The sequence below is a fragment of the Hyperolius riggenbachi genome, chromosome 11 (assembly GCF_040937935.1).
Source record: "Hyperolius riggenbachi isolate aHypRig1 chromosome 11, aHypRig1.pri, whole genome shotgun sequence".
Taxonomy (NCBI): domain Eukaryota; kingdom Metazoa; phylum Chordata; class Amphibia; order Anura; family Hyperoliidae; genus Hyperolius; species Hyperolius riggenbachi.
The window spans coordinates 130,639,681-130,660,978 of record NC_090656.1 but is presented as its reverse complement, the minus strand read 5'-3'; the positions used below and the strand labels follow the sequence as shown (position 1 = coordinate 130,660,978).

Here is a 21,298-nt window from a genome sequence, read left to right as displayed (position 1 = left end):
GTCGATCGCGATCTACCAGTAGATCGCGAAGGACTACTGGGTAGATCGCGTCGACATTTTAAAATAGTACGCCAGACGCTGACTATATGCAGCGCTGGCGTACCGTCTGATTGTGCTGCTCTGCTGCCCTATGCAGAGCAGCACACAGCCAATAGGGAGAGGCAAAGGGAGAGCCACGTCCCGCCCACCTCTTTCCGCCCCAGCCCTCCCCCTTCCTCTTTGTCACCGCTCGAATCCTCATTGTCCGGATCACCTCGCTGACTCTGCATGCCTTGCAGCACTGAGACATCTGATAGCGGCGACCAGCAGTGGAGAGGAGAGCGGTGGGTGAGGACTTGTATACAGGAAGTGCTTTGCCTGTATACACGCCATTACCCTCCGCTCTCCTCTCCACTGCTGGTCGCCGCTATCAGATGTCTCAGTGCTGCATGCTCCTCCGGGCACAGTGAAGGGGGTTGGAGGAGAGCGGCGGCTGGTGGAGGGAGAGGGGGCATCTATCTATATGACAGGCACCTATGCCTAACTATCTTTATGGGAGGCACTTATGCCTAGGTATCTATATGTGGGGGCACCTATACCTAGCTATCTATATGTGGGGGGACATATGCCTAGCTCTATATATGTGGGGGGCACCTATACCTAGCTCTATATGTGGGGGGAACCTATGCCTAGCTCTCTATATGTGGGGGGCACCTATACCTAGCTATCTATATGTGGGGGGGAACCTATGCCTAGGTATCTATATGTGGGGGCACCTATACCTAGCTATCTATATGTGGGGGGACATATGCCTAGCTCTATATATGTGGGGGGCACCTATACCTAGCTCTATATGTGGGGGGAACCTATGCCTAGCTCTCTATATGTGGGGGGCACCTATACCTAGCTATCTATAAGTGGGGGGCACCTATGCCTAGCTATATATAGGGGGCACCTGTGCCTAGCTATCTCTATGGGGTGAGCATATACCTAGCTAGCTATATGGGGGGCACCTATGCCTTGCTAGCTATATGGGGGGCACCTATGCCTAGCTATCTATATGGGAGGACCTATGCCTAGCTATCTATATTGGGGGAACCTATGCCTAGCTATCTATATGGGGAGCACCTGTGCATAGCTACCTATATTAAGGGCATCTATACCTGGCTATTTTAAATGTTGGTAGATCTCTCGAGCTCGGGAATTTTCAAAGTAGCTCGTGAGTCAAAGTGTGGGCACCCCTGATCTAGACTAAAGCATCATGTACGGGGGCTAGTGCCATATTACTTCTACAGGTTTTGTGGAAACACTCAGAAAGGACTTGTGGTAAAATCCATATATTTTAACACTAATCTAGATAAAAAGGGATTATTCCATCCCATGCAGTAGAAAAACTTCAAAACTCCATTGAAGAAAATGCAACAGCTCACACACAACTCCAGCACAATTCTCCCAGTACACAGCTAAACTTGTTCTAATGCTGGGTACACACGATGTTATTTCCCATCCGATTGACGGGAAGCGGATGATTATTTCTGACATGTCCGATTTGCTCCCCATTGGATAAACTGATCCATTTTCTGAAGTTATCACGGAAAATCAACCAGGAGCAGTTTAAAGAGAACCTGAACTGAAAATAAAAAGTCAAAATAACCATACACAGGTCCTACTTACATCCTGTATAGTCTACTCCTCAATCCCTTTCTTTCTCGCATCCTGTTTGTCCACTGTGATCAATGAAATTCTCCATCCTCCATTTTAAAAATGGCCATTACCCCATAACAGCTCCCTGGTCAGCACACTTTTAAACTGTAACATCACCCACTTGAGCCATAGGGAAACATGGACAATACCTTGCACATTCAGTTGTAACTGACAGCTGCTGATATATAACTGACAGCAACTGGTATATTTCAGTTCTGACAAAATATTGTCAGAACTGGAAGTGATCACTATAAAAAGAAAATGGTGAGAGAAACTGACAGTGAGGTAAGTATGTAATATCCATTTGCAGCTACGTCATGTGTTTATTTTAAATAGTTTTACTCGCTTCAGGTTCCCTTTAAACATGTATGCATGATGCAACTTCTTGTCAGAATATCAGTCGATTGGATGGGAAATGGCATTGTGTGTACCCAGCATTCGACCTCTTGCACACTGCAAGCGATTCAGATTCCGCTTTTTAATCGGTTTTTACTTCCGATTCAGATTTGCAGTTTGCTCCCTGCACACTGCAAATCGGAATCTGAATCGGATGTAAAAACTGATTAAAAAGCGGAATCTGAATCGCTTGCAGTGTGCAAGAGACCTTATAGTTCTTGCAGAGATGCTTCCAGAGAAGCCTAGCTCACAATGGTCTTATCAGAGGCTATTGTGTTAGTTACAGAAGTTTCCAACAAAACCTAGCCAGTACCGCACTTATCTGTACCGCACTTATTGAGTAAAGCTGCCCATATATCAGGCAACTTTGGCAGCCAATTGACTATCCAATTTGATCATCGAATTGGTTGAAAATCTGTGCCACCACGTGCAGGCCCGATCGACGATACAACCAATTTTGGGCTGAAATTGGTCACGTTAGTTGGTTGCGCCTGGTGCAAGATGTCGGGCCGAAGATGGTTGATAGGGCGTGCTGCGGTATGGCGGCCAGTTTTGGAACGAAATGACGAAACCACAGCCGCTGCCACCGCAATTCGTTAAAGCTGGCCATATACTGCAGGCCGATTCCCGTCCAATAGCAGCATGAAATCTTCAGGGAAACTGCTGCGTCCGCCCTGTCGCTGCCCCCCAATGTATAAAATGTGCCCCCCACCAAGTGCGTATTTATACGTTAACTGTTCTGTGTCAGCCTCCATGCGGTATCCATAACCTCCAGGCTGCCTCCGTATGTGCCACTGGCACATTGCATGTGATGTCGGCACACAGCGTTTGATGTCAGAGGCTATGCGTCAGTGGCGTGCACGGAGAGCCGCCCCGAGGTTACGGACAACGGCTGTCACAGGACAGGTAATTATAAATGCACCCGGGGGGAGGGGGGCAAATTTATACATTGGCCGGCTGCTGTGGGGCGGACGCAGCCGATTATGAAGATTTCATGCTGCAATCGGACGGGAATCGGCCTGCAGTATATGCGCAGCTTCAACAAAGAGACACATTTATCTCTAATCAGATTCGAGCTTAAGTAAACAAGGATACAGACAACATCAACAACAGATCTTTAATTAAAATAGTTTCCATTGTATTACAAAACAAAAACAAACCTGATGCATTTCAGAAACTTCAAACTATACAAACTATACAGCATAATAATGTTACAGGTTTGCCACAGACAGCAGTGAGACTTTCTTGTTAATTATTTCCACAGACCAAATCCCAAGAGCTTGAAGACCTTAATAAAGACCTCAGACAGTGTAATCTACAACAGTTCATTCAACAAACAGGATCCACGCTCACCAATGGGCAGATGCGGCCAGATGAGGATCCTCTAAATGAAGAGAGCATCTCAGAGTGGGAAGGGCAGTACAGAAGTAGAGGTATGATAACCTGTCTAAAATTCACAAAGCACTGTGCTGACAAATAGGATTAAGGTTGTTCTAAACGAAGGGGGTGCCTCTAATAAGCAAGAACATGGATAGAAAAAACAGCCTATTTGGAAAGTGCACCTTAATTCATGCAGTCTGTTGAATCAGCTAATTTTGGAGATGTGCACTTCCAAATCGCTATAGATGTCAATATCCGCAGCAAGAACGGGATCCTAAATACTTGGTGATAGCCACCACCTCACCCTTCAAAGCGGTCACTCGCCATTCACAAATGACCCTTTATTAGATGGGTCTGCAGTACTTCTGGGTAATTGAGGCCACTCCCTGCCTTATCATGGTCTATCTGCCTATACTTTAGTATCCAATAGTGCTCCATACACAAAAACACCCCAAAGATAAAATATTCACATCCCTCCATAGTGTAAAAATGTATAACAATTTTATTATTTAAAATTGTGCACTTTCATAAAAAGGCGCATCATAAGCACTGAGTTTTCAACGGGTTCTCATCCTTGTGTTGGCCGCCTGGCCGTAATCCAACTGTGCTGCTAACTCAAGATAATGGACTCATGCTTCTGCATCTGTAGTCCCACCCAACTAGTTTTGTCACCTATAGTGACTCATCAGGAGCATATGCAGACATGGAGAAGTTTGTTTTGGTCCACCTCCCCGACACCACGTGATGGCAGTTGAATATCTATAGTCTGCAGGAGCCTTCCTTTTTCCTTACACCTGCCCATTCCCCTGTCATTTAGCAGCGCTTCCGTGCCCCTGTATACGTGTGTTTGTACTGAGGCAAGGCATGAAACGTTGTGTATGCCCGATAGATATATATATATATATATATATATATATATATATATATATATATATATATATATATATATATATATATATATATATATATATATATATATATATATATATATATATATATATATATATATATATATATATATATATATATATATATATATATATATACACAGTATATGTACACACACACACACGAGAGTTTAATGGTTAAGGGCTCTGACATAGGAGACCTGGGTTTGAATCTTGACGCTTCCCGTTCAGTAAGCCCGCACCGATTCAGTAGGAGACGTTGGGCAAGTCTCCCTAACATATGCAAATGTGTGTGTGTCTGTGTATGTATATGTATATACACACATACACACATACAGTGGCTTGCAAAAGTATTCGGCCCCCTTGAATTTTTCCACATTTTGTCACATTACTGCCACAAACATGAATCAATTTTATTGGAATTCCACGTGAAAGACCAATGCAAAGTGGTGTATACGTGAGAAGTGGAACGAAAATTATACATGATTCCAAACATTTTTAAAAAATAAATAACTGCAAAGTGGTGTGTGCATAATTATTCAGCCCCCTGAGTTTGGAATCATGTATGATTTTCATTCCACTTCTCACGTGTACACCACTTTGTATTGGCTTTTCACGTGAAAGTCCAATAAAATTGATTCATGATTGTGGCAAGAATGTGACAAATTGTGGAAAACTTCAAGGGGGCCGAATACTTTTGCAAATAGATAGATAGATAGATAGATAGATAGATAGATAGATAGATAGATAGATAGATATCTCTTCTCTCTCTCTGTATAAATCTGTATAAATCGTTGGTTGTTACGATAAAAAAGTCAGTTAAATATATCATATAGAAGACACACACACTATTTAAAAAGTGAAATGTAGTTTATTGCATTTACAAAAAGTGTGCAATAATTGTTTAAACAAAATTAGGCAGGTGCATACATTTGGGAACCACAAAAAAAGAAATTAAATCAATATTTAGTAGATCCTCCATTTGCAGAAATTACAGCCTTAGGTCTTGGGACTGAGATGGCCATTCCAGAACATTGTACTTGTTCCTCTGCATGAATGCTTAAGTGGATTTTGAGCAGTGTTTAGGGTCGTTGTCTTGTTGAAAGGTCCAGCCCCGGCGCAGCTTCAGCTTTGTCAGTGATTCCTGGACATTGGTCTCCAGAATATGCTGATACTGAGTAAAATCCATGCGTCCCTCAACTTTGACAAGATTCCCAGTCCCTGAACTGGCCACACAGCCCCACAGCATGATGGAACCACCACTATATTTTACTGTAGATAGCAGGTGTTTTTCTTGAAATGCTGTGTTGTTTTTTCTCCATGCATAACGCCCCTTGTTATGCTCAAATAACTCAATTTTAGTCTCATCAGTCCACAGCACCTTATTCCAAAATTAAGCTGGCTTGTCCAAATGTGCTTTAGCAAACCTCAAGCGGCTCGATTTGTGCTGTGGGCGGAGAAAAGGCTTCCCCTGCATACAGCATCTCCTTGTGTAAAGTATGCCGAATGGTTGAACGATGCACAGTGACTCCATCTGCAGCAATATGATGGTGTAGGTCTTTGGTGCTGGTCTGTAGGTTGACTCTGACTGTTCTCACCATTCGTCACTTCTGTTTATCCAAGATTTTTCTTGCTCTGCCACTTCGAGCCTTAACTTGAACTGAGCCTGTGGTCTTCCATTTCCTCAATATGTTCCTAACTGTGGAAACAGGCAGCTGAGATCTCTGAGAAAACTTTCTGTATCCTTCCCCTAAACCATGATGGTGAACAATCTTTGTCTTCAGGTCATTTGAGAGTTATTTTGAGACCCACGTGTTGCTACTCTTCAGAGAAATTCAAAAGAGGAGGGAAACTTACAATTGACCCCTCAAATACTCTTTCTTATAATTGGATTCATCTGTGTATGTAGGTCAGGGGTCACTGAGCTTACCAAGCCAATTTGAGGTCAATAATTAGTTCTAAAGGTTTTGGAATCAATAAAATGACAACGGTGCCCAAATGTATGCACCTGCCTAATTTTATTTAAACAGGTATTGCACACTTTCTGTAAATGCAATAAACTTCATTTCACTTCTCAAATATCACTGTGTGTGTGTCTCCTATATGATATATTTAACTGACATTTTTTATTGTAACAACCTAAGATTTATGCAGGAAAATCATGACGATTCACGTTGCCCAAACTTTCGCATCCCACTGTGTGTATGTATATATAATATAATTTATTTATTTTTATTTACAATTACAACTGAAAAATCAACACATGGTACATAAATCAGCTTGTTTGTGATGCCTACATTTGCTTCCGAAGACAGAACAACAAAAGTTGTTGAGGTGATACCTTTAATAACTAACTATACAAGATTTCTTTGCAAACTTTCCTTTTTATTCTTTAGGCATGATACAGAACTGGATCAGAACCATATAGTTCTGTATCATGCCTGAAGAAGAAACTTAGTTTTGAAATCTTGCAAAGAAATCTTGTAAAGTTGGTCATTAAAGCTATCAACTATAAACAACTTTTGTTATGTCTTCAGACTCTCTCCGTGACTAACACCGGATACCACACAACTGGCTTCAGCATTTGCTTATAATTTTTACATAAGTAGTATAGGCCTGGCATTCTGACGTCAAAATATCTTTCTGTAACAGCAGCCACCGACTCTTTTCCACGACCCACTGCCAATCATCTGATGGGTCATCCTCGGAACTTGCAGAACTCGCTGCTCTCTAGTCGGAACCCTGAGGGTGTGTATGTGTGAATCCTGGCTCTGCGCACTCTGCTTCTTGCTCTATTGGTGGTGGGTGCTTTATGCATGTATATCCTATCCATATCTGCTGTGCAGCCTCATGATGAAATAAATGTGTCATTGAGCTTCATAAAGAGATTGATTGTTTTCATGTCACTGGATGAGCGCAGAAGTACACTCCTAAAAGTTTATTCTTGTTGAGGATAATGCCTTCAACACTGCATAACCACAGTACTGTCTCCCCTAGACAAGAGGGCGACCAAATATGGAAGTGAAAATGGCAGGTGTAAAGGAACTCTATATTATATTTTACGGTTAATCTTTTTCTTGGGTAGGGGGAGATTTAGTGAGTTCAGGTTTATTTTAAACTCCCAAAACTCATTATGATAAGTGGTTCACTTTCTTTAAAGGCATTTTGAATGATTATCAAAGTCCTCCCTGATTCACATCTGCCAGACAATGCTGCCCCATTTAGTACAATTAAAATAATTGAAGTCAGCACTTCAACTCCGGTCCATGTGTTTCTGTAAAACGCACAGCCACCTGCATTGCACAGCAACGGGAGAATTGGCCTTATAGAGATAATAGAGCAAAGTGGCAGAAAGCGACCAATGGCAAGTTGGTTGAGCAGACAGCAAGTTGGTGCAGAGACACTAAGCAAACAAAATGACCCAGAGAGACCAGTAGATTGCAAAGAGGTGCTTAAAAATAATAAATATATTGATATGGGAAACGTACTCAGAGGTAGCGCCACTCTTGTTTGCAGAATTTGAGAGCCCTGCCATCCAAACGCTCTCTGCTGCTTACCATGCCAAGCTCCTCCCATTGACCCCCTATGGGAAAGGGCTTGAGTGGCAGCCCAGGCATGCTTCTCCTTCCAAGAAGACAGCTCTGCTCAGGAACACACAGGTGAAAGGAGCCCACAAAGCCGCGGTGGTTGCATTCCTAATTATTATGGTATTTAGGTGATTTCTTCAACTTTTTATCCTACACGGCTGAAGCGGGGGAGAAGGGCTTTAAATCAAATTTAAGTAGAAGTTGCACGTGTTGTTAGACAATAGGTAAAAGCTGGCCGCAAAACCATAAGTGTGGATGCCACCATCTTGGGGTCAGTTTATTTTACTACTAATGATGATATTTAAACCATAGCAAAAGTTGTTAAAAGAACAGTGAATTAGCAGATGTGTGATTGCAGTCATGTACATGTTCTCATTGCAAATCCAGGCCAGGTTTGCTAGATCCCTTTTGTTTTCCTGTGTTTTCAATTCTCTTAAGCTGGGGAGCACTTTACAGTAGTAATTTATACCTAATGCAGGCATGTTTCCTTCATCATACTGTATTTCACTCCTGGTTCAGGACTGCTTCCAGATATGCCTGTAGGTTCGTGGAACAAGAGAAGTGTAATGGTAACACATCAGTGCTCTCATGAACCTCATGTAAAAGCCATTATTTGCAGACTTGATGGATCATGGGAAACTCTCTTTTTGAACCAATCACAGCATATACAGCTCGAGAAAAGGGCCAGAGACTGTTAGTATGCAAGTGGTTAATCTGTGAGTTCATCTTCAAAGCAACTAACTAGGCAATAAATTATATAATTATTCAATAAATTATATTTGAATGCCTTAATGCTTTCTAAAATCTAAGAGATGTCTCCAAGGTGGAGTTGTAAACAGTGCACAATAGGATATATGAATGATGCTGCTTATTTTAGCAAGAGGAATAGATGCATGTTTACCATCATGAGGCTGCTGCTGAAATATGTCTAAACTGATTACCTCTATCTTGCATGAAATCAATGAAAACAAATTCGTAGTTTTATTACCAATTTCTTGAAGTAAAAGTAGGCTCTTTTGTTTGACATTTTTGTTATAAATAATGTCTGCCAAAAACCTTTTACAACTCCCCATACCACTTTTTTCATTAAAGGGGACCTAAACTGGGAAGGATATGGATTTTTTTCTTTTAAAATAATACCAGTTGCCTGACTCTCCTGCTGATCCAGTGTCTCTAATACTTTCAGCCACAGCCCCTCAACAAGCATGCAGATCATGTGCTCTGACTGAAGCCAGACTGGATTAGCTGCACGCTTGTTTCAGGTGTGTGATTCAGCCACTACTGAAGCCAAAGAGATCAGCAGGACTGCCAGGCAACTGCTATTGTGTAAAAGGAAACATCCGTATCCCTCTCAGTTTAGGTTCCCTTTAACCTTAAAACCCTAAAGTCCAAATCCAGGAAAAGTTAGAATTTTATTTTAATAGTGCACAAATGGGTTAAAAATTTCTATTTTTTTTTTTTTTTTGCCTGTGTCCCCAGTCACAAGACTTTCTCACTCCCATCTCTCTGGCTTTCATGGAAATGTTACTTTAATATGAAAACTGGGGTAGCTGCACGGATAGGTCATGGGGGCCTGCAATAAAAAGTTGTTAGGGATATTTAAATCTCTCTCACTCTACGGTGGGGCTAGAGGTGTCAAACTCAAATACTGAGCAGGCCGAAATTGAACACTGTGATCTCCATTTCCCTCCCCGATACATTTCCCTGGTGTCTAGTGATTTCCCCCCCCCCCCCTCCCATCAGTTCCCCGGTGTACACTGCATAATAAAAATTAATTAATCTTTTTAATTGTGGTGGAGCTCAGCAGATCAAATCTGCTTTCACAGTTCCCGACTGGTGGCGGATCACCCTGAGGGATCTTTGTGCTCCCACACATCACTTCCTTAATTGGTGTAACCTGCAGGATCATTGCTATTTGGTGTATTGCTTTCCCCCTCACTCCCCTATACACTTCCCTGGTGTCTAGTGCTCACCACCCCTCTGGCTTTGATTGTTATCTAGGGCTTCACCTTCAAAAAAGCTTTCCTGGTAGTCTAGAGCGAACACGCTGAAACCAGCGCAGGAGATTTGGGTGCAGCCGGTGCCACCATAGGCCGTAATAGGAATTACGGTTATAGCAGGCACAGGGAGTAACTTCAGAGCCGTCAGAAGACGGAGCTGAAGTTACTTTTAAAACATAATAATTCGGCCTCCAGCAATTGCTGGAAGCCGAATTATTTCATTCCCCACCATCCATGGCGGCCCGGAGGGGGAATAGTATTTAATACGGCCGGGACTTGTGCAGGAGCAGCAGGATCAGCCATATACCGGCCGTATCCTGCACCCAAGTCTCCAGTGCCATTATCTCTCGTACGCGTCTACAGTGGGCAAAGCATAATGTAAAAGTAGGAAAATCACTTGTGGGCCGAATTTGATGGTTCTGTGGACCAGAGTTTGACATTATGCGCTACAAAAATGTTTTACTTGTTGCTGACTCTATCATTAATGCATGTATTTCCCCACTTTCTGGGGAGGAACTTATGAAAATTACCACGGAGAAACAGGACAGCAATGAAAATCCAAGAGATGTCTCTAGCCCTTTCCCCTATCCAAAACATGTTTTTCCCTGGCAATAGACTTATAATCAATTACACATTTAGAAAAATCCCAACACTTTATGTGAAAGAAATATTTGTAGTCTTTTCCTTGCCCACTGCAAGGAATTGTTTTCCCTTTACTGATGAGCCACTCTTCAATAAATCACAGCTGAAGGTTAGAACCAGGAATAGATCTCGTCTCCCATGATCATTCTGCATCAGTGACTCTGAAGGTAATGGGTGGTTCACAAAGATTTCCCATGGGAAATTTCACACTGACCCGCCTTTTTTTGTTTGTTGCAAAAAAAGGGAAAAAATCAGAAGGCACACATTTTTTTCTTGTAAAGCAGAGGGACACCAAGAGCCCCAATAGTGTAATTCGTCTTGGGGACAACAAAATAAATGAGAAGTTAAAATTATACTTACAAACCAGGGTTACCAATAGGCAACCACTGTATAGGCAGGTGGGGAGAACAATCCTGGCATCCTGACCCCGCTCAGGAATAAAAAGTCGCTCTCTGTAGACAGGAAAATAGGGTAACAACCCTCCACCCAGGGTGGACTCAATGTAGTGTACAAGATACAGAGGCGCCAAAAGAATAAAAGGTAATTAAATGAACTTAAAAAAACAACTGGTTAAACAGAGGCGCCGAGCTCGCTGATATAATACAGATGCTGTGACTCCTACTGTATTTTGCCTGAGGAAGCGAGATGTATGGCCCGTGAAACGCGTTGCATTGTTTTTTGGAGTTCCGAATAAATTGTTGACTGTCTGAATCGCAGTCCTTGCCTGTGTCTGTTTGGAGGGGGTAAGACCACCGCTGCCTCCTCTGTTTAACCAGTTGGTTTTTTAAGTTCATTTAATTACCTTTTATTCTTTTGGCGCCTCTGTATCTTGTACACTATTTTTTTCTTGTGCCTTTTTTGTGACGTACATTGCCATTTATTTGATGACTTCCATGCCTCTGCTGTGGAGTGACAGCAGACCCTGCCAATGCTGCAGTGCATCCATCTAAATGGATGCAGTACTGCTCAGTCATAATGTGAGTTTACCCTCAGAGTCACAGGATCGGCACAAGTGCCAAAGTAAGTGCATCCTGAAAAGAAGTCTAAAACGATACCTTCTGCATTGCTTTCATTTCAGGTTTACGTTAAACGTCTGTTTATGAGATCTACTGAAACTAAAAAATTATATTTCCACTTGCATGCTTTGCTAAAATCACAAAGTGAAAGTTGTGTATATTCATTTCTTTCAAGGTCATAAAGCAAAAAAATAATAATAATTCAGAAGTAATATAAATGGGGGTAGATACTCATGCAGAATAAGTGTTATTTGGTACTATTTAATGACTGTAGAATCTTTGGATTTCTCTTGCAGCTCTGCCTTCTCGAGACACATCCTGGACTTAAAAGAAAAGGGATGCTTCCACTAAAAGCAACACATTATTAACATTGTAATTATATAAATATATGGAAGTACAATTTTATGTAAAAATATATATCTTTATGTTTATATATGTGTATATATAATTGTTTATATTGTTTTTCTATTATAATTTTTTTTTTATACGTGTATATTACATAGTTGTTTCAAATGTGCACAAACTGTAGACCGGGTGGGAAATTTTCAGTAAAAAAAAATAAATGTCTGGTTAATACATATGGCACATTCTATCATACTGTAAATGAATTATTGTGCACTTTTCACATATCTGGAAAATATTACAGGAATAAAAAACATTTGTACAATTCTTTGGTGTTTTTAATGGCATTAACGAACTACGAAGGAACACAAGGCTCCCTGTTGCTAGAATTTGCGATAATTCAGGTTGGAGTGAGCTTGAGATGTCTCCCAGTGCATCACTGCTGAATATATGCAAATTAACCATTGTTACCCTTAGAAGCTAAACACACCTCCAGAACCGCTGGAATGCAATGATGTGTCAGCTTGTTATAAGAAAGCAAACTTTTGTTTTTCTTAGCTTTTTAGTAAGGGGGCTTTTAGGACCATTGTATACCCCCCACACACTGCAAATAGTTCTGGTTCACCATGAGCTTGCTGGTTAGTCTGTTTCTAGAATGGTAATTTGAGATTATCATCCTTGATTGTTTTGGACAACCGTTCCCTTTACAAACCCCATTTCTTGGCTACCTGATGATCAGAGTGTTCTGTTCTCTGGGGAGGGCAGGAGGGGGAGATGAGTGGAACAAAGCTGCCAACGCCTGTGGTGATACATTACAATAGCAGCCAGTCATGGATTTCCAGAGCTATCAACAGATGTTGGGGGATACCTCATAAGATTGTTTTGTACAACCTAAACATCTGTACACACATGCAACTTAGATCTCACAAAATTGTTCAAGATTGTTTCAGATTCCTCTTCCAAGTATGTACAGGTGCCTTGCAATGCACTAGTTCATTAGCAATAAAGCATGCTGGAAAACTATTAGCCAGATTTGCTATTGCTATGTACTGCTGCAGGTGCTGGGAGCTTGCTCCTACTCATTCCCCTCCCTCCTCTCTCCACAGAGCAGAACATGTACAACAATAGGTTGCCCCAGATGATCAAGCACAATTGTTCAGAATGAATAGAATTGTAAGTTTGTACACATCTTAAAGCGGAACTTAACTCTTACACAGAAGAGACGGAAAATACAGAGAAATACACCCTGACTCTGTGTACTAATGTGTTTAATTCTCCCTTATCTGCAATTAATAAGCCTGTGTAATGTGAGCTGTCAGCTCTCTGACGAATTCTAAAGGTGCCCATACACTTACTCGATTTCCCGCCGAAAGCAGATTTGATCACTTTGATCGAATCTGCTGTGAAATCAATACACAAACGCTGACCTAACAATTTCCGTCCGAAATCGGTCTATATGTCCGCGTGAAAAATTTTGCTCGATCGCCGGCAGGCCAGGAGTGCATTGATAGCGGCGTTCGAATGTCCGACCGACGGTAGTGGCAATACATTACCTGTTTAGCCGGCGTGTGTCCCTGCTGTCCCCGCAGTCCCTTCTCCGTGCTGGGCTCCAGCTGGCTTCACTTCCTGTCGGGGGGAGTTTAAACAGTAGAGCGCCCTCTACTGTTTAAACTTCCCGCCAAAGAAAGTAAAGTGAAGCCAGAGCCCAGAGCGGAGAAGAGACAGCGGAGACCGGGGGACTCACGCCGGCCGGATCAGGTAACGTATGCAGGGGGAGGCGGCAGCTCCACAGATTGTGAATCTATTTCATAGTGAAATCTATTCAAAATCTGTTTGCCGTGTAGGCAGCCAATAGATCCCTCTGTGATCAGATTAGATCACAGAGGGATCTATCTGCTGGTCGATCTGGTGGCAATCGACCAGTGTATGGCTGCCTTTAGTAATATGTAAACACCAAACCAAGAAGTAACCACAGTGCATCATCTCTGTGGCAAAGCCACTAAAAGTACCACTACTATTAATGCTCTCCAGAAAAGGAATATATTACATATATACTCGAATACAAGTCGACCTCGTGTATAAGTCGACTCCAATATTCAACCCTCCTAAGCCAGCAAAGTTAATGACTGCACTTAAGGGACAGGAGGGGTTAATGACTGCACTGCATAAAGTATTGCAGCCATTAACTCCTCCTGTCCCTTAAGTGCAGCCAATACCTTAACCAGGCCCCCAAGTGCTGCAATTATTCACTCCCTTTTATGCAGCCCAGTATTTCCCCCCCTCCTGCCCCTTTCCTTGTTAATTGTTGTGGTCAGGACATTCAGACCTGTGTTTTCTTGGCATTCACTTTCCTCAAAATGTAACTTACCACAGGGTAAGTTGCTGCAAATGGGAATGTCACTATTAGTACACACATTACTCAGTGTGCTCAGTGTTGCCTGCGACTCGTGTATAAGTCGACCCCTATACTTTTATGAAGTGAATCAGACCTAAATTTCTACACTTATACTAGAGTATATACAGTATATATTTTACTCAATTTTTTTTTTTTACTATAATTTTTTTATTCAATTTTTTTGAACAGTGATTAAGAACAATTGTATTTTAGTTTTTTTTTTTTGTTTTTTTTTACTTTATATGACTTTAATGTGATTTAATACCAATTAAAGTATAGTACTATTTCATTGAAATACCCTGCGCTACCTGCTCTTTTCAATTGCACTTTTACTTATCAGAGGTACTTGGGAACCTCTGCTACTTGGATAGCGGCAGGTGAAATAACCTTAACGCCATAGGGGGCCCACCAATCGACCTTCATAGATCACTTCTGAATATGCAACAGTGATCTGTAATGGTGGAGTATGATAGGGCCGAGCTTGCAGGGTTCAGCAACATTACAGCAGCAAATAACCCAAAGTCCAGCCTTAATTAAGTAAAGGATGTTCCGTTTTATTTTTTTACATCTACTTTTATTCAGCATACACACACTGATATTGTATAATAAATTGTGTTTATCTGTTGTAAGTCAAAAGTATACAAAACAATAATGCATGGATAACACTATGAAATTGGCTCCAGGTGTGCATTACACACATCCATTTTTGATTGGACAATCACTGACCAATTTTACCTCCTCCGTGTAGCATGAGGGCCAACAGATGTTGAATACTATGAATAGAGTGTGCAGGTAAGCTCTCTTGACTACACAGAAGTGGTAACGTTGGCCAATTAACACTGGATGTTTGTACCAGGTGTTTAAGCCTGGTACACACCTTTAATTATGATTGGCCAATCACTGACCAATTTTACCACCTCCATGTAGTATGAGGGTCAACAGATATTGACTAATATAACATATTGTGCAAGTAAACCCTCATGCTACACGGAGGTGGTAAAATTGGTCAGTTATTGGCCAATCATAATTAAGGTAGGGGAGCAGGCTTAAACACCTGGTACAAACATCCAGTTTTAATTGGCCAATGAAAGTGTGTACCAGGCTTTACAATTGACAGAAATACTATCTATAGGCCCAGATACATGTACAGGTCCTTCTAAAAAAATTAGCATATTGTGGTACAGTTCATTATTTTCTGTAATGTACTGATAAACATTAGACTTTCATATATTTTAGATTAATTACACACAACTGAAGTAGTTCAAGCCTTTTATTAATATTGATGATTTTGGCATACAGCTGATGAAAACCCAAAATTCCTATCTCAAAAAATTAGCATATCATGAAAAGGTTCTCTAAACGAGCTATTAACCTAATCATCTGAATCAACTAATTAACTCTAAACACCTGCAAAAGATTCCTGAGGCTTTTAAAAACTCCCAGCCTGGTTCATTACTCAAAACCGCAATCATGGGTAAGACTGCCGACCTGACTGCTGTCCAGAAGGCCATCATTGACACCCTCAAGCAAGAGGGTAAGACACAGAAAGAAATTTCTGAACGAATAGGCTGTTCCCAGAGTGCTGTATCAAGGCACCTCAGTGGGAAGTCTGTGGGAAGGAAAAAGTGTGGCAGAAAATGCTGCACAACAAGAAGAGGTGACCAGACCCTGAGGAAGATTGTGGAGAAGGACCGATTCCAGACCTTGGGGGACCTGCGGAAGCAGTGGACTGAGTCTGGAGTAGAAACATCCAGAGCCACAGTGTACAGGCGTGTGCAGGAAATGGGCTACAGGTGCCACATTCCCCAGGTGAAGCCACTTTTGAACCAGAAACAGCGGCAGAAGCCCCTGACCTGGGCTACAGAGAAGCAGCACTGGACTGTTGCTCAGTGGTCCAAAGTACTTTTTTCGGATGAAAGCAACTTTTGCTTGTCATTTGGAAATCAAGGTGCCAGAGTCTGGAGGAAGACTGGGGAAGACTGGGGAGAGGGAAATGCCTGAAGTCCAGTGTCAAGTACCCACAGTCAGTGATGGTCTGGGGTGCCATGTCAGCTGCTGGTGTTGGTCCACTGTGTTTTTATTAAGGGCAGGGTCAATGCAGCTAGCTATCGGGAGATTTTGGAGCACTTCATGCTTCCATCTGCTAAAAAGCTTAATGGAGATGATTTCATTTTTCAGCACGACCTGGCACCTGCTCACAGTGCCAAAACCACTGGTAAATGTTTTACTGACCATGGTATTACTGTGCTCAATTGGCCTGCCAACTCTCCTGACCTGAACCCCATAGAGAAATTGTGAAGAGAAAGTTGAGAGATGCAAGACCCAACACTCTGGATGAGCTTAAGGCATCCTGGGCCTCCATAACGCCTGAGCAGTGCCACAGGCTGATTGCCTCCATGCCACGTTGCATTGAAGCATGTAAAGTACTGATACATAAACAAAAGAGAGGGAGCACCGTTTCCAAAAAAGAGTATGCAGCGTGCCCAAGGTCTCTCCCCAGTGCCTCCTGGGAAGTGCAGTCCAGATAAAACAGAAAGGACCGGCACCACTGTCTTGTATCAAAGCTCTTTTAATAGCACCAAAGTGGCAGCAGTGACAGACTGCTGTTTCGGTTTACACCTTTATCAAACTGCTCAAAGCCATTTTTATGGCTTTGAGCAGTTTGATAAAGGTGTAAACCGAAACAGCAGTCTGTCACTGCTGCCACTTTGGTGCTATTAAAAGAGCTTTGATACAAGACAGCGGTGCCGGTCCTTTCTGTTTTATCTGTAAAGTACTGATAGACAGCACTCCTGTCAGATCTCCCTTGATGTGCCCAGGTCACGGAATCAGGCAGCACTCCTGGCTCCAATAGCAATCCAAAGTGTAGAGACCAGCACCATCGATTTGTATATGCTCTTTTATTTTAAAAAAAAGACACATTGACATGAAGATGCAACGTTTCGGAGGGGACCCCCTCCTTTCTCAAGCCAGTGTCAGTGTCTGATAATACAATTCCAACACAGCCTTATATACTAGACATACCTTGGAGCCTGTCCAATCACATTTAAACAGCGCCTATGGCGACCAATCCCCTTCACACACTTCAGGCGGACCTGATGGGGGACTCTATAGCTAATATTCAAATGTGCGCTTTTCCCAGCAAGCATACATTGCGCAGGAGCGGAGTGAAACGGCTGTGTCCATGCGCACATCCACCCGTGGCGCCGACCACTCAGCTCAGAGGAGCTGTAAACCGTCATGGTCACGCCTCCAAAGGAGACGGACCTGATGGGAAACCTCACTGGCCCGAGAGCGCAGCGGAACGCCGCGTTCTCTGGTCCTGACGTCAAAGAGACAGGTGGGCGGAATGTAAACAAACCGCCCACGTGCTCTCAGTGGAGCGCACACAGCCACCAGCCGTCCCTCCCCTCCGCGCTATACAGAACAGGAACACCCAAACGTTAGAGAACCTGTGAGGAGACAATAGTAAACAATACATAATAATTGAAATAAATTCAAAAACACATTATACCGGAGGAGTTACAATACACTATGTACCAGTTGTAATCTAAGTGTTTTAAATGAGAGGTTGCATATCATACTCCCTATTCATACCCCGTGGTTCCAGAGTATCTAATCTTCTTATCCATACTGCCTCCCTATATAGTAACTTTTTTAGTCTATTACCACCCCTCCTTGGAATTGGCACTTGCTCCGCCGCATTGAAGCAGTCATTTCTGCAAAAGGATTCCCGACCAAGTATTGAGTGCATAACTGAACATCATTATTTGAAGGTTGACTTTTTTTTTTAAAAACACTTTTCTTTTATTGGTCGGATGAAATATGCAAATTTTTTTGAGATAGGAATTTTGGGTTTTCATGAGCTGTATGCCAAAATCATCAATATTAAAACAATAAAAGGCTTGAACTACTTCAGTTGTGTGTAATGAATCTAAAATATATGAAAGTCTAATGTTTATCAGTACATTACAGAAAATAAGGAACTTTATCACAATATGCAAATTTTTTTAGAAGGACCTGTAGCATTTGACTGATATTCAATCGGCCTCAGCCAGTGCTTAACCACTTGAGGACTGCGGTGTTAACCCCCCCCCCCCCCCCCCCCCGTGACCAGGCCATTTTTACTTAATTGGGCCACTGCAGCTTTAAGGCAAAGCTGCAGGCCCGTACAACTCAGCTTACAAGTGATTCCCCCCTCCTTTTCTCCCCACCAACAGAGCTCTCTGTTGGTGGGTTCTGATCGCCCCCACACTGTTTGTTTTTATTTTTATAAATATTTGTCTTTTATTTTTAAATAAATTTAACTATTTTTTTCTTTTTTTTTTTCTTTCCCTCCCTCCCTCCCTCTCCCCTGCCGGCCAATCACGCGATCGGCTGTCATAACTATTTTTTTCTTTTTTTTTTTCTTTCCCTCCCTCCCTCCCTCTCCCCTGCCGGCCAATCACGCGATCGGCTGTCATAGGCTTCTGCCTATGAGAGCCGATCACTCTCTTGTCCTCTAGGGGGACAGCCATGTCACACGGCTGTCCCCAGTACAGCGCTGCTGCTGATCTCAGCGCTGTAGAAAGCAGTTAGACGGCGAAACCGCCGTCTAATAGCCGCACAGAGACTGAAGGTGGGGCGGAGCTCCGCCCCCCGAGCAGGAGATGTGCGCGCGATCTCCTGCTAGCCCCATAGAAGACAGTTAGCGCCAATGGGCGTGGAGTGGTCCTGGGGCTGCCGCACTGCTCACGCCAATTGGCGTGGAGCAGTCAGCAAGTAGTTAAAGTGGTCTAATACCCAGCATTTCAACTTTGCTTTAAAAGATTGCTTACAGCTTAGAAACTATTATGCCAGATTTTTTTTTAAGCAGAATTTCACTGAATGGGTTACACATGACATTTTAGTTTTGCATTCAGCTAGAAATCCGCATCCGTGCTGAGGTTTATATACAAATGTATCTATTTACAATGTAAATAAACAAACACCTCTCTGAGAGAGCACAGAGGGCTTCCCAGACAGGCTTTTCAGAGGTCTATTTGCATTCCAAACAAAGATACCTTTGTATCTAAACCTCAGCATGGATGCGGATTTATAGCTAAATGCAAAGCTAAAATGTCATGTTTAACCCATTCAGTGAATTTCTGCTTTAAAAAAAATCTGGCATAATAGTTTCTAAGCTGTAAGCAATCTTTTAAAGCAAAGTTGAAATGCTGGGTGTTAGACCGCTTTAAATAACCAGGAATTTCCATCTTGTGCGCCATCGCAGCTAGCACAGTGTGACTTTAGCTTCAGGACTCCTTGCATGGACAGCAGAGGCTACGGTCAGCACTAGTGTTTACATAAGCACAAGTTTCTAGCATGTGTGTGTGTCAAGTAACTGTAAAAAATGCAATAATAGTACAGCGCTTACATCAACAGCCTAAAGATGAAATTCCTGTAAAACAATAATAACACAACAAAAGTCCCAAGAAAGTCCACTTAGTTGGTCTGTGTAGCTTGACCGTCTTCTTATATAGCAGGAAAAAAAACTCTTATCGGCGCCTGTGGCTGATTGGTTACAGATCACCAATTGCGCTTATGATAGAGGATATCCCTCCGATCGGTGGGCCTTCTTCCTAAATATGACTCAAAGACATAGGTAAACCTGTTTACAACTGCAGATTTCCACCACCAAAACCGCATAAAATGTGCCAGTCCCAGTAGTGCTTACACCACGGGGCAACAATAGGAAGAATACAGGCTCACCAGATGATCTGGCTGATCCTGCCTCGATCAGCTATCAGCATTTTGTGTATGCAGGTAGCTCCTCTGAGTTGAATTGCAGAGTTTGGCCTTAAAAATGTAAGGATGGCTGATGCATGAGGCTATCTTCTGCTGCTGGTCCTACTGGAGGAGGAATAGAATGGCAGGCAGAGGGGAAACCTGCAGCTGTGAGGCTCCAGCAGCCAGACTACTGACAGCTGAACTGATAGCCTGATACACATGCAGTGGACGATCAGTGTACTGTTCAAAGGCCTAGATAGGACTGATAACATAAAATGCTCAAATGTGGCACACTAGAGACCAAACTGCATAAGTGACAATACAACCAAAAGTTCTTAGAACAATCAGTGAATGATGTACACAAAAAAAGGCCGGGAATAACATGTGCTAATATTTTTGTGGTAAAAGCCAATTTCCAATCACCCTAGAAAGCTATATAGTTTAAAGCTTGCAGCAACTGCTTGTTATAACCTAAAGCCATCTCTTCTTATTGCTACCTGTGATGCTGTGGAAGCAGTGTTGGTGTAAATAAATGGCTTCCACAGCATCCAAGTGATAAACTGTCTGCTGGGATAACCTATAATGTGAGGGGAGAGAGACATGCGCATTACCAAAATCAGTGCCTGTAGAGACAATGGCAATGGGAGCAGCTGACAGGTGCAGTGTCTCTTGCACTACATGCGATATCGATTTTTTTATACGATCCGATTGTTGGTTCCGATTTAAAAATGTAGCAGTATGTAATACTTTTTTTAAATCTGAATCAAAAATCGGATCGTATAAAAAAAAAAAATAAGAATCGCATGTAGCGTGCAAGAGGCCTTAAATGGGCTTTATGCAACCCATATTTATGAGCTTCTCAGCAAACTTACTATAAAGGCTAAAGCAAAACTAGAGCCTTGTGTGACCTTTAAGCTGTGCTCGAACTTTGCACAATAATGCAGCAAAGCCATACAGTACATATTAACACATTGCCCATATAACTTTATGGGCATGTTCATATCTCTTACTTTGCAGCAAACTTTATAAAGTGCACACAGCTGTGCACATTGCACAAGTATGAAGTGGGTTTTGAAATGATGTGCCTTTTTTTTTTTTGAGGGTGCAGTGAGCAGTACAGTATGCACATGTTGTAACTCAGGTGTTCCACGATGTGCATAGTCTGAATGGACACCTACAAAGAGTCTCACATGGCCTGTCA

At 42.3% G+C, this 21,298-nt stretch overlaps 1 protein-coding gene across 6 annotated transcripts in view; it reads left to right on the top strand.

Annotated features, from left to right (window-relative positions):
• RASSF7 (Ras association domain family member 7) overlaps nucleotides 1-12,281 on the top strand; it is a 102,327-nt gene extending 90,046 nt beyond the window's left edge. For 4 of the 6 annotated variants that reach the window (XM_068261662.1, XM_068261661.1, XM_068261664.1 and 1 more), the window contains exons 4-6: nucleotides 3,344-3,512; nucleotides 7,020-7,115; nucleotides 11,909-12,281. In XM_068261662.1, coding sequence (XP_068117763.1) covers nucleotides 3,344-3,512; nucleotides 7,020-7,115; nucleotides 11,909-11,940 — 297 coding nt within the window. In that variant the 3' untranslated portion in view covers nucleotides 11,941-12,281. Of the gene's footprint in view, nucleotides 1-3,343; nucleotides 3,513-7,019; nucleotides 7,169-11,908 lie in introns of all 6 variants that reach the window. The other 2 variants (XM_068261665.1, XM_068261666.1) reach the window with 2 other exon arrangements.
• Nucleotides 12,282-21,298: the final 9,017 nt, after the last annotated feature.